This window comes from Delphinus delphis, chromosome 21 (genome assembly GCF_949987515.2).
Source record: "Delphinus delphis chromosome 21, mDelDel1.2, whole genome shotgun sequence".
In the NCBI taxonomy this organism is placed as follows: Eukaryota; Metazoa; Chordata; class Mammalia; order Artiodactyla; family Delphinidae; genus Delphinus; species Delphinus delphis.
The window spans coordinates 30,850,584-30,863,038 of NC_082703.1; the positions used below are offsets into that span (position 1 = coordinate 30,850,584).

At 41.9% G+C, this 12,455-nt stretch overlaps 1 protein-coding gene across 4 annotated transcripts; it reads right to left on the bottom strand.

The window, feature by feature from the left end:
• Positions 1–333: 333 nt before the first annotated feature.
• On the bottom strand, positions 334–12,185 carry AGA (aspartylglucosaminidase). 4 transcript variants are annotated; one of them, XM_060001330.1, is made up of 11 exons: positions 11,991–12,185; positions 9,949–10,102; positions 8,534–8,646; positions 7,506–7,618; positions 6,158–6,272; positions 5,454–5,529; positions 4,504–4,611; positions 3,662–3,795; positions 3,050–3,154; positions 2,356–2,539; positions 335–2,252 (listed from the first exon to the last, which is right to left on the bottom strand). In XM_060001330.1, exons 1-10 carry the CDS (start codon positions 12,118–12,120, stop codon positions 2,493–2,495), a joined length of 1,095 nt encoding a protein of 364 aa, XP_059857313.1. In that variant the 5' UTR covers positions 12,121–12,185; the 3' UTR covers positions 335–2,252; positions 2,356–2,492. The 4 variants fall into 4 exon arrangements, with proteins under 4 accessions (XP_059857316.1, XP_059857313.1, XP_059857315.1 ...); XM_060001333.1 differs by lacking the exon at positions 4,504–4,611 and having other exon boundaries at positions 334–2,252; XM_060001332.1 differs by lacking the exon at positions 3,050–3,154 and having other exon boundaries at positions 336–2,252.
• Positions 12,186–12,455: the final 270 nt, after the last annotated feature.

Genomic DNA, 12,455 nt, shown 5'->3' on the forward strand with positions numbered 1-12,455 from the left:
AATACTGAAATATGGTACCTCACTACTGGCTGACCCTGGGTTGTATATGAAAAGACTCATCATATAGCACATATGGGGCACAAACAATTCGCAGATGAACAATTTTTGTAGACTTTGTTATCTCATCTTTTTAACTTCCTAAGACAGGGCTTGAGTATATATTGAGTAACACATAAATAGCATAGTACTCAAGAAAACAAGCAAAAAATTTAAATATGCCTTTTTAGAAGCTTTTTTAAAGGTCTAGGAATCTTTTTGAAAAAACGACCAGTAAAGTGACATAAATAGGTCTTAATCTATTTTCATAATTAGCAGCCAATTAAGATACATATTTATGTCATCAGTTTTTAATTCAAATGAAATTAAACCATTAAGATACTGAGTTCAATTATGTTCTTAGCTCCAAATTCAAACACCAAGCATCAGATGTAATAACACTTTAAAAAGAAGTTCAACAATTAAAAATTATGGGCTTTAAAAGTATATTATAGTCTATGTATGATATCTCAATTAAAAATGCATTATGCTTATTATTTGCCTTTTGAAACCAAAAGGAGTCATCTGAGTGCTGGTAATGGAAACAGACCCTTTTTTTGTTTATGTGTATATCGTGTACATATACATGTCTAACAACTTCAGGTCAGAATTCTATAAATCAGGATCAGCTAAACTTCTCATTTGCTGGGGAGTGACAGGCCATGAAGACTTTCAAACTCATTTTTCTGGTGGTACATGGCTGCCTAACGTATCAACGGACGGCAAACACACAAAACAGGCATTTCATCTTGATATAAATATACTCCAAGTTTAAATCTGGCTTCTTTCCCTTTGTTCCAAGGCCCCGTATCAGATGTTAGCAAGTCGATGTACCTTGGGGGAACCCACAAGAGTCAGATTTCCCCTTCTGCTCTGTGAGTGTGAGGCTGCGGGACTGTTTCCTTATTAGCTTTCAGGCTGCCATCAGCAGCTGCGGAGTCCAGCTTTCAAGTTCCCATTTGTGAAGATTCTGATTGGGTGGGACAGAGCAGAGGGCATTTGTGAAGAGGCTCCCCAGACAGTGATGACACATGACAAGGTGTGAGAACAGGTGACCTAAGGGCATTCTCAAAACTACAGCTTTCTAGCCCTAACTTACAAAGAACATTAAATCTTAAGATGAGTGTAGGAAGAAACGGAGCAGATACACTAAAGGTGGGGGACAATATTGTACATACAGTTTTATTAATGACTCCTGATGTAAAAGGAAGGTAATGAAGCAAAGACGATCCTGAGAAAGCGCACTTACAGTCCTGTCTAGTCCGCAGACGGCTGACCGAGCGCTCAGAAAAAACAAGGCCGACGAGGGTTACTGACTCACTGCTAATTCAGACCACCAACATGTGCACAAGAGATTAGTAAGACCACAGTACAGATCAAGTTCCCTAAATCATTTTCGGAAGAGATTATCAGTACTAAATATTTGTAGCTAAAAGGTCAGAGTTTTGGTGGCTAAAAACCTTCACACATTGGGAGCGCACCATCAGAGGAAGAAGCCCAAGAAAATCAACACAGTTGCTCGTCAGAAGACGGCCCACATTTTCTAATACGTGCTAAACAAAACGCACCTTTATGATGAACAGCATTCTTTCCTCTTCAAGCTAGAAGAGAGCATTACGTACAACTGATAACCAGCGATAAGAGACACATTACTCTAAGGTACTGAGATTCAGTCAGAACTTATGCTGTGACTCATTGTTACCTTTTTCTTTGGGTCTAAAATCCTTGGCTACTCTAATTTTAAGTATCCAAATATAGATTATTTCTTGTGGCTTTACTATATCACTTTACTGTATCATTTATTTATGGAAATAAATCCCCAAAGTAGCAATTTCTTGAAACACTGAGCAGAAATCCAAATATCGCTCAAAATTTAAACATATACAAAATACATACACACAAATATTTTCAGGGGATATACAAAGCTTAAAGAAAAACAGATAATAAAAATTTTTCAGATACAGAAAGTGAAAATGCTTTTAGCATAAAATTTTTGTGCTTATTTTACACAAAGAATTTTCGAATACATGAGGCACGTTATACGATGACAGTGAGCAGCCTTTTCAGCCTCTGTTTCTTTCTTCTTTAAGTGGAGATGTGGACAGAAAAGACAGATTACATGCAGTCTACTTTTTCCTCAGTTGGCTCACTTTTTAGAGGATTGTAAACCATGAAATGAAACTGGGTAAATGTTGAAAGTTTATTGCAGGCAGCACCTGGGGCCAAGAGAAAAAGTTGTTTGGTTAAATATAGAATGCACGTGTCATTTACAACCAATACAGACATTGCTTCCCCACCGCCACACTGGCTGTTGTGTACCTGCTGTCCAGTCGGGCCACACGGAAGTGGGCTGTGTGTCCACCTTAGTGCAGACTAGCTGACAGTCCATGAGGGGACAGAAAGGCAGTGGGAAAGCCATCTCTTTGAACCTCAGAATATAGGCTGATTTTTTGCTCCTATACATAGGCGGTCATTGCTACTGTTATTTTAATGTTTTCATATCCTTTTCGTAGAAAAAGAAAATTTTCAGGCACACACTAACAACTGTATTTCCCTAGTGACTAGGCCATTCCCTTCATCCACCCATAATCCTCCCCTCCCCAGGCACCCTGCTCTTTTCTACGCTTCTGCACGGGTAGAAAGTGAGCCTTGTTTTGTCAAGATGCTCTCTGTCAGACAACAGTGATTTCTTCACCTGCTCAGACACCTGGAGGGAGCCCTCCTAATGCCACTACTTTAAATACAAGGGGCTGGTCAATTTTAAATTCATCTACAATTATATAATTATCATTTTTACATCCTGTTAAATCTAACGTTGAGCCTTCTAAGGTTTATTTCCTAAGAGGGAATCAATGAAACTGATTTATTTTAGACACAAAGCCTCCCCACCCATAACTTACATCGACTCTTGTATTTTAGTACTTAAAAAAGAGTATGGAATTCCTCAGACAAGTTTTTCAGATACCAAACTGTGGGAAGTAAAAGATCAAAGCACAGTAATAAGCAGTCTAACCTAATGAGCTGGATTGATCACTAGGCTGTGTATCTTCCCCGTCTGAAACCTCACCAATGAGGAGCGGCACTGGTTGATCTTGAAATGCTTTGAAACTGTGACGGGCTCATATGGAAAGTAAATGAAGCAAAGGACATGCCTCAAATACACTGCGAAAATAATTCTGCTAACGCCTTTAGTTTACTAATTAGTAATACATTTTGTACCTGGGAGCCCTGAGATCTAAATGACTGAGACCTTTAAATAATGAACAGAGAAGTGGGGAAGATCGTTTATCCCTACGTACTTCTAATGAATAAAAACATCTGACTACGTTAGCCCATCTCAGCATATACTCGAGCCGAAGCTAAACTTTCCTTAGGACGGACGTCAAGGGTAAGACCGAACAGCCAAAGACTGGATCCTACCCACCGCCAGTCAACAGAGGAGACTTTCAGGTACACTTCTAACACTCTGGCGGTCTTGATACAACAATTAACATTTATCCATTGCCTACTCAATACAGTCCCTGTTTCTATCGCAGAGGATTAAAATACCCAACAGCGTTTTAAAGTCTCTGTCCTCATCAACATTTGCAGGTTCACATAAATATGAATTTCAGATAAAACTTACCATAACTTCCAGTCACGTTAGCACATACCACAGCCCCAAAGAAGTTGGGGAAATACTTCTGGATTCTTGAAATCACTTTCCGGCACGCTGTGGTGGGATCTTCTCCTCTTCTCATGTATTCTACAGCTTGGTAGCTGATTTCAACAGAGGCAGAACTTTAGTATCACAGAATAAACTAACTCCAGATTTGGTTATTGAGGTTAGACATCTAACACCATCAAAATTGTCACATTTGACAAAATACAGTGCATGTAAGTGAAAAGAGGTAACTCCTGTGAGAGTATCAACAGGAAAGGCAGTAAACCTTGATACCGTGTCTACCTTTTCAACTAATCCACCCACTCATTTCAGATAAGGACTTTTATTTTGGGCTTCAGCTGAATAACTGTTACTTAGTAAAAACAGCCTGAAGTCCTGAAGTATAGAGGTTATATTTAAGTAAGAAATGGGGCTACAGTCAACAGGGGAAAATACTAGGCATGCGCAAAACATCTAGTTGCAAGGCTTCTCTCTCAGTAATTAATTGTACACAGCGACTGCATTTTCTGCTTTCATCATCAATTATCGCGGTCCTTACTCAGTGGCCTTACGTAAGTTATTTAAATAGATCCTAAGCATTCTCATCTGCGAATGAGTGAGCAGAGTTATTGTTTCAGGACTGTGGCTGCTTCATTTGAATGATTAGGATCGTCAAAGGGACGGCGCCAAGAGTTGGTAACAGGCTTTCTGAAAAGCTCTTGTACACACAAATGCGGATCACGCGGCACAGACAATTATTTTCTCTCTTGAGGGACAATATCTCCTTCTAAGATCTCTGAAGTCACAGATGTAGGAGGGCGCACCTTGGGAGGAAGCGCATCAGTATGTCGCCGTCCCCGGTGGCTGCTGCAGCCCCTGCAGTGTCGTCGGCGTAGGCCCCAGATCCAGGTATTGGCGAGTCTCCTATTCGACTTTGGGAGGGCACAGCACGGTCATTCAGGACGGGAAGTCAAGTGCAGAAAATTCTTTTAGGAGACGTTTCTACTTAGTCACTGACTATTGTTTCAAGTAAATTCTTCATCAGAATACAGAGGATAGACTTTCCTTAGTTTTTCCACTTAGGTTTTCATAAACCCGCATTCATTCATTACATGAGAATCACACAGCAGCCCATCATACGTGGCGGGATGGCACAGGTTCACGGTGACTCTTCCACCACCGCCATCCTTTATCATCTCATTCCTGGATTATCTCAGCAGGTTCCAACTGGTTTTCCTCACCTACAGTCTATTCCTGCTGTCTAGGTCAGGTGCCAACATTTTACTCAAGTTTTTCCTTGTAATAAACCTTCCATGCTTTTCTACTACTTTGAAATAAAATCCAGAAATCCTTAAAGACCCCCTGAAATCTGGCTCTGGTCTCCTCCCCCGCACCCGACAGATGTGCGGTTTTGTTTCTGGCCATTGGGAGCCCTGAACCTGAGCTACTTTGGATCTGCTAGTGCCTTGGCCTGGATGTCCCTGGTCCCTCTCTCAGGGTCAGGGTCAGCTCCCAGCCCCTCTCTCCAGGCCCCCCTCTCCAGGCCCCTGATGGCCCCAGCTTAATCTGATCACACCACCATCCCTAAACTCTGCAGCCCTGGCTGAGACACCTTCTCCTTTGCACTGAGCAGCTACTAATTTATTTTCTTTCACAATAACCTTAGCTGTGAGAGTAGGGTTGTGCTTTGCGTTTTGCATCCCCATAGCACCTAGGACATATTGGTTGATACTCACTACATATTTTCGAGATCTGGTCTTTTAGAAACACTAACCCAGGTATTTTGAATTTTATACCATTTGTAGATGTACCAGCAGCAATATTTCCCATCTTATGGATGACAACCATGCCTAGAAATTAAAAAAAAAATCATTGTAGGTATCAACTCTAAAGTGTACCTCAAATATAACCAAATAATTGCGCAGTTGGTAATATAAATATCGTCTTCCATTATTTTCAGGTAGAAGACAATAGGAATCTTGGGAATATTGAAAATTACACCAGTGGTAATATCTGTGTTTTTTAATGACCTCGTTTCACAGCATCATTTTGTAGACACCCCATATCCTCACTTCAAATTGCTCACTTTTCAATGCTTTTTCAAAGGTAATGCCAAAGAGAATCACGGCTATAGACTAATGGAAATTTTCAACATTACAGGAAATGACTGGAAAGATCATTTGAATGTGGCAAACATAACATTATTAAAGAACTAAATATCAAACAAAGATTTTAAAATCCCCAAGTGAATAATCATCAGATTTATGTATAAAGTAAATTTGCCAAAATATATATAGATGATATGAAAAGAATGTGTGTGTGTGTGTGTGTGTGTGTGTGTGTGTGTGTTTTCTTAATTGCCACTTAATCAAAATCACCTTCTGGTACATGATTAAGGATAAAGAAGTTAAGAACTACAGGACAGCAATTAAAACTAGCTGAACTTTAACCATAAAAACGGTATAGAAGGCAAATTACCAATAGTATCATGACCGTAACTATCTCCTGTTTCTTTGTAAGTAGAACCATCTCGCTCTAAGATACTAGGTGGTTTGTAGGGTCCACAGTGTTTTGAAGCATCTGGTATAACATTCTGTAAACGAGATTTAAGTTTTATTTTTTAGAAAGGGTGATTTTAGAAACCAGCATGTAGTTATGTACAATCGCTAAACATTAGCAAGAAACCAAAAGGACATCGGGTAACTGAAAGATAAGAACTAAAGGCCAAAGGTTAGCTAAGTCTTATGTGGACAGATGGATATAATTTTACTAAATAGCTAGTCTGGTCTCAGAATTATATAATACGGAAGAGACATTTATATTATCCGGAAAAGATCCCCAGTTTTTCTCTATATATGCCAAAAATTCTCAGCACAATGGCAAATATAAATGAAGATTTTTAGATTAGATTTTTTTTTAGATTTCTCAAAGAAATCAGGTACAGAACATGACTTGTAAATTTTAGAATTTGTTCCCTGACCTAAGAAGAGCTACTCTGAAATTTAAAGCAAAATCTATTTTAAAATCTTCTATTTTTCAAAGCTAGGTACATGTGAACATATCCTAAGCTGTACTCTCAGATTCTTTTATGAATCTTAAAGGCTCAGGAAAATAATCCAAATTCATAAGTTCAGGTTGTGGATATGGATTAGTATTAAAGCAAGAAACCTACAACTCATGTCTTGTTCATTTGTGCACCAGGTGCCTCTCATGACCTGGTTTCACGCAGTGGCCTCTTTCAAGTGACTCCCTGGTTACTCAGAGGTGATTAGGATTTGGCGAAGAAACAGGTAAAAGACTAACACGCTCCACAGCAGGATTCTGGGTAGCAAAGACAAACCGATTTAGGCTCAAAGTCCCATTGACTTAAAGATAAATTATCTTCCTGGTAACATACTAGACACCTAATAGTATAAATCCCCAAGTTAAAAAAGGGCAAGATACTGGGTATACTTCACATAGATAAAATATAAGAAATATTTTAGACTAATGGTTTCCAAACTTTGTTTTCTTAATACATGGAACCTTTTGTTACAAGGAAACACAGCAGAGCAGTTCAGAGTGAGGCAGCCCTTCTCCCACAGCAGAACCTTCACAGCTTGAAACCACTGCCAGGGGCCGGGAGTTCCCCACTCAGGACGTGGATCGGATGTAGCTGGGGAGCTTTTGAGACCATCTTGTGCCCAGAGTTGGCATCAGTCGTTGATTCTGAAGTGCAACCAGGGTGCTGATTAGCACTGTAGGCAACAGGTGGATGACTGAGAGTGGAAGGGATGTCACGTAGTATTTTCAAATAACTTAACTTTAAAATATCATGCATACGTACCCTCCAGTAATTTGGCTGGCAATTCCAGGCCAGCCAATCTGAATGAAGAGCACACGAAGCATTGGTAGATAAATCCTCATTGATAAAGCCCATGCTTTCGGCAAACTTGGTGGCTGGAGATGAGGAAGAAAAATGCAAATGAGTTAAGTATTATCTTTTAAACAAAATGTATGCACAGGAAGTGCTGGGGGTCAGCTGTCTCGTACGTGGAGCGCAGCCATCCTGGGGGTAAACACAGATGGTCAAGGGAGTATTCACACGTGAAGAGTGTTACGGGCATCGGTTTCTGGATCTCGACTTCCCTACGTCCTTCCTGACCCTGATCTGCTGAGACCCTTGTGGGCGGTGTGATGACAACTCTCCTCTCCCACCTTCCCTCCAGAATCTCCCTGCTTCTGCTTCACAAAAGGAAAGGGACACCTCGGAACAACCGCGACTCTAACTGGGGTGCGATGCCCAGAGCGTAAAACAACGTTGAGACGCCAAATAAAGGCACCACTGGATTCCATGAAAGACTGACAGCTCCTGTGTTTGTCAGGTAGTTTTCCATTCTGTTTCAACAAAATGGAAGGGTGCCTACTGGAACTGTGAGCTAATACGTGGTTAAGAATGATCTTTTTGAATACAGATCACGGTATGGTTCTGGGTATATACCTTGGGAGGTGTTCAAGAAAGTGCCGTTGCCACAGCAAAACCCCATCCGTTCCCATCTTCTGTTACCTTATGCGCCTTGGGTCTTACACCCATAAAAATGTAATACAAGAAGAGAAATAATGCTGAATCCTGTTTCCCTCCAGCAATTACTCATTTATTAAGAATAAACTGGTTTCTAAAAATCCTATTTTAAACATGAAGAAAGTACAATTTAGAGGTTAAGTAACTTATCCAAAGTTAAATAGATATTACGTAAAACAGCTTGAATTTGAACTTAGGTCTGCTTTTATCCACTATTTTATACTGAGTCCTTTTTTCACAGTGAAGACGATAGACACAAGCCTACATAAAAATTGAGTACAGTTAAAATATACCTGACTCTCCTGCTAACAGTGTGTGTGTCGTGTGTTCCAGTACTTTTCGTGCTACCCCGATGGCGTTTTTAATTCGTCTAAGATCTCCCACTGCTCCTACGTTCATGGTAGTACTGCAAGAAAAAAGTGCAGTAAGATCTTTTAAGGTATTTTTATAGGTTCACAAATTTTTTAAAAATTGCTTTACTTCAAGCTATAGTGTTTTGTAGGATAAACTCCACTGTCTTGACGTAGACGTGACGGCACATCCATGAAGTTCATACAAATTCCCACATTCAGGCATATTAAGGAACAGAGACTCTATTACCCCTATGTTCCCAGAGCACTAAAACTCTCAGTTTCCCATGGCTCGTTTTAAATATGGCTTTTGAAAGGGGTTTTAAGGCTTCAGGTCAGGCAACCCACAGCGTTTGTGGTTGGTGGGTAAATGATGGTTTACCAGGTCAGAGATGTATTTCTGTACCTTGGGGCTCTCCCTGTTCTAAGGAGACTACCTACCTCAATGTGATAGTTTTCTACTATGATTATGATTTTCTTTTTTTTTCAAAATAAAATTTTTATTGAGGTATAGTTCATTTACAATGTTGTGTTAGTTTCAGGTGTCCAGCAAAGTGAACCAGTTCTATATATGTATATATTCTTTTTCAGACTCTTTTCCATTATAGGTTATTATAAGATATTGAGTATAGTTTCCTGCGTTATACAGTAGGTCCTTGTCGTTTACCTATTTTATATATAGTAGTATGTAAATGTTAGTCCCAACCTCCTAATTTATCCCTCCTGTACCTTTCCCCTTTGGTAACCATAAGTTTGTTTTCTCTGTCTCTGGGTCTAGTTCTGTTTTGTAAATATGTTCATTTGTATCGTTTTTTTTAGATTCCACAAATAAGTGATATCATACGATATTTGTCTTTTTCTGACTTACTTCACTTAGTATGATAATCTCTAGGTCCCTCCATGTTGCTGCATGACTTTCTTTTAATTGAGGGGGAAACGCCTTGTGTTTGGAAAGGCCAAGTACAATATGCTAGGGCTTTTGACCTGCATCAAAACTTATATATTGCGGGGGGAGGGATAAATTGGGAGATTGGGATTGACATATAACACACTATACTATATCTAAAACAGATAAACAATAAGGACCTACTGTACAGCACAGGGAACTCTACTCAGTACTCTGTAATGACCTACATGGGAAAGAACCTACAAAAGAGTGGATATATGTATAACAGATTCACTTTGCTGTACACCTGAAACTAACACAACATTGTAAATCAACTCCACCCCAATAAAAATTTTAAAAACACACATATATTTGTCCATCTTGCTCTCAGTAGAAGACTAATCAGCCATCCATGTAACTCAACCTGCAGCGGAGGTGCAGAGAGCACTAAGGCTTTTCAGGGCGCTCCTACCCGTCCATGATCATGGCATCCAGGGTGGTCTCTCCAGACTCGTCGGGGCTGCCGCCAAAGCCCACGGTGCCGTCACACTGCTCCTGTTCACACGCCGCACAGCCGCTCTCAACCGCGTCCAGCGCAGACCCTCCAGATGCTAACGTCCTCCACGCTGGCAATCAAACCCCAAGAGTGCTTGTGTAGACACGCATTTTTTTTGTGTAGACACGCATTTTGTTTTCAATGCCAAAGGCAACAAAACAAAAACAGCCTGAAACTCCTATTTTTAAAACTGTTTGCACATTTACTCCAAGTTAAACTGAAATTTTCGTCTATCAGGTGCTGCAAAGCAGTCAGTGATATAGACAGAATTACATAACAACCGTTTACCGTGAAGAATTCAGACTTTGGCTACTGATGCAAAGTGAGGGTTTTTTCACTTATTAATAATACCTGTTTCTACTGTGTGTGCGAGAGAAAAGAATTATTCTCTCCTTCAGTTTTATAAGTTACAATTGAAGCTACTAAAAGGCAAACTGAAAATTCATGAAATCATAGCCCCGTAAATTCTTCTGCATCATCAGATTATTAAAAATATATCAGCAAGTCTCCATAACAAAAAAATAACAGCAAATAATTACAACGTGGGCTTCACGTGGATAATTCATTTAATCTTTCAGGTACTGTACAATTACTATCCTTATTTTAAAGAGGAAGAAACAGACCCAGAGAGGCTATTTGTTCAAGGTCACACAGCTTAGTCGACAGCAGCGTCAGGATTCAAAAGTAACCATTTTGGTTCCAGGGGCCATGCTTTTAACACTAAACTATGTTCTCCAGAGCCCCAAACATGGAATGGGCGGGGGGGGGGGGGGGGGGGGGAGGTGTTAAGTAGTCAATTTCTTTACTAATAAAAATAGAATTCCTTGACGGGTTAATGACACTATTGGTAAATAATAAGCATTACCACTGAAAGAACAGGCTTGAAAGTATATTTAGAGAAGTTTCCCCCCCCTTCTGAATTCAGACAACATACACAGAATTGTTCCCAGCCCAGGGCCCTGAACTTTCTTTTCTGTCTCATTATCGCTGGGAATTTCTTTCTCACAGCCTGTTTCCTCATTTTTTCTCTGAATCATATGCACTGCCTATATAACATACAAACTTAGCTCCATCAAATTCTAAAGCTAATTCAGCCCCAGAAAATTATATTAGCAGCCTCAAATGGGGGAGAAGCGGTCTGAAACTACTAGGGTAGTATGTCTTAAACTGAATGAAACAAGTAGGATAAGAAAATGACAAGGTAATGGTATGTTCAGGATGATATCAAAGCACGCAAGCCTGGCACCTGACTCAGACTGGGTTTGAAGACAGTAAATGAGGGAAGTCTTCCTGAAGAGGTAATATCTTAGTTTGGTAGTTCTCAATCCTGACTGCAAATCAACATCACTTAGGCAGCTTTAAAAAAAAAAAAAAACTTTGGTTCCAGCAGGGAAAGGGAAACCTCAGGAGGTAGGGCCCAGGCACGGGTCCTTTTGAGAAGCTCTGAGGATGATCCTAACGTATAACCAGGGTTGGAAGTCCTTTGCCAGGTGGCAAATACAGCGCGTCAGCATGCAGCAACAAAAAGTACACGTAAAGTGACCACGCTTTGTTGGGGAACTTAGTCGTCGGCGAAGCCTAAGTGGAGGGTACTGGGGAGATGTGACGGGCTCCAAAGGGGAGGTGGAAAGGCAGGAAAGGGCTGGAGGTCACGCAAAAGCCGGCGTAGGAGCCACTGGAGGAAGAGTCTGAGCAGAAAGGCCGTAACTGCTCCGGGTCGGCAGCAGGGTGGAAAATACAGTGACTCGGGGCTGCAGAGAGGGAGTCACAAAGAACGCTGAGGATCTAAAATGCAGCAGTGGCGGGGAGGAGGGTCCAGTGCCCGAGGCGCCGCGGCTGCGGGAAAGGCCGCAGGGGAGGCCGCGGAAGGCCCGCCTCCCGGCTCCCAGCAGCTCGGTGCGGTCGGCGGCGACCCGCCCCACCCGCGAGCTCTGGCAGCGCAGCCCCCGGCCCCGCACCTGCTACGGCTGCATTCCTGAAAGGCCAAGTGTTGAGGATCAGGGGCAGAGGGCCGGAGCTGCACACCGGGGCCCGGCAGAGTAGCAGCAGCGACAGCAGCAGCAGCCGGTGGTTCGGCTTCCGCGCCATGGCCGTGCGCCGCCGCCAAGAATAACCCTGACGAAGCCGACGGCCGCCGCGCCCCCGTACTTCCGCGGCTGGGGAACCCGGAACTCTGGGTCCCGGCGCCCCGCCCACCTTCCCGCCCCGTCCGCTCCGCCGGATCCCTTGGGGCGCGGTCCGGGCGCCTCAACTCTCGCGAGACTTGGCCTCCTCCTGGGTAGCGCGGGAGGTCTTCGTGCCCCTCAGGCTCCGGGTGTCCACGCTACCGTCCTTCTTAAGTCTACGGAGATTTTTTTTTTACTACTCAACCGAAAGTTAGTATGAAGTTGCTCGGCCTTGGCTTACACGACCCTGGGAGCTTT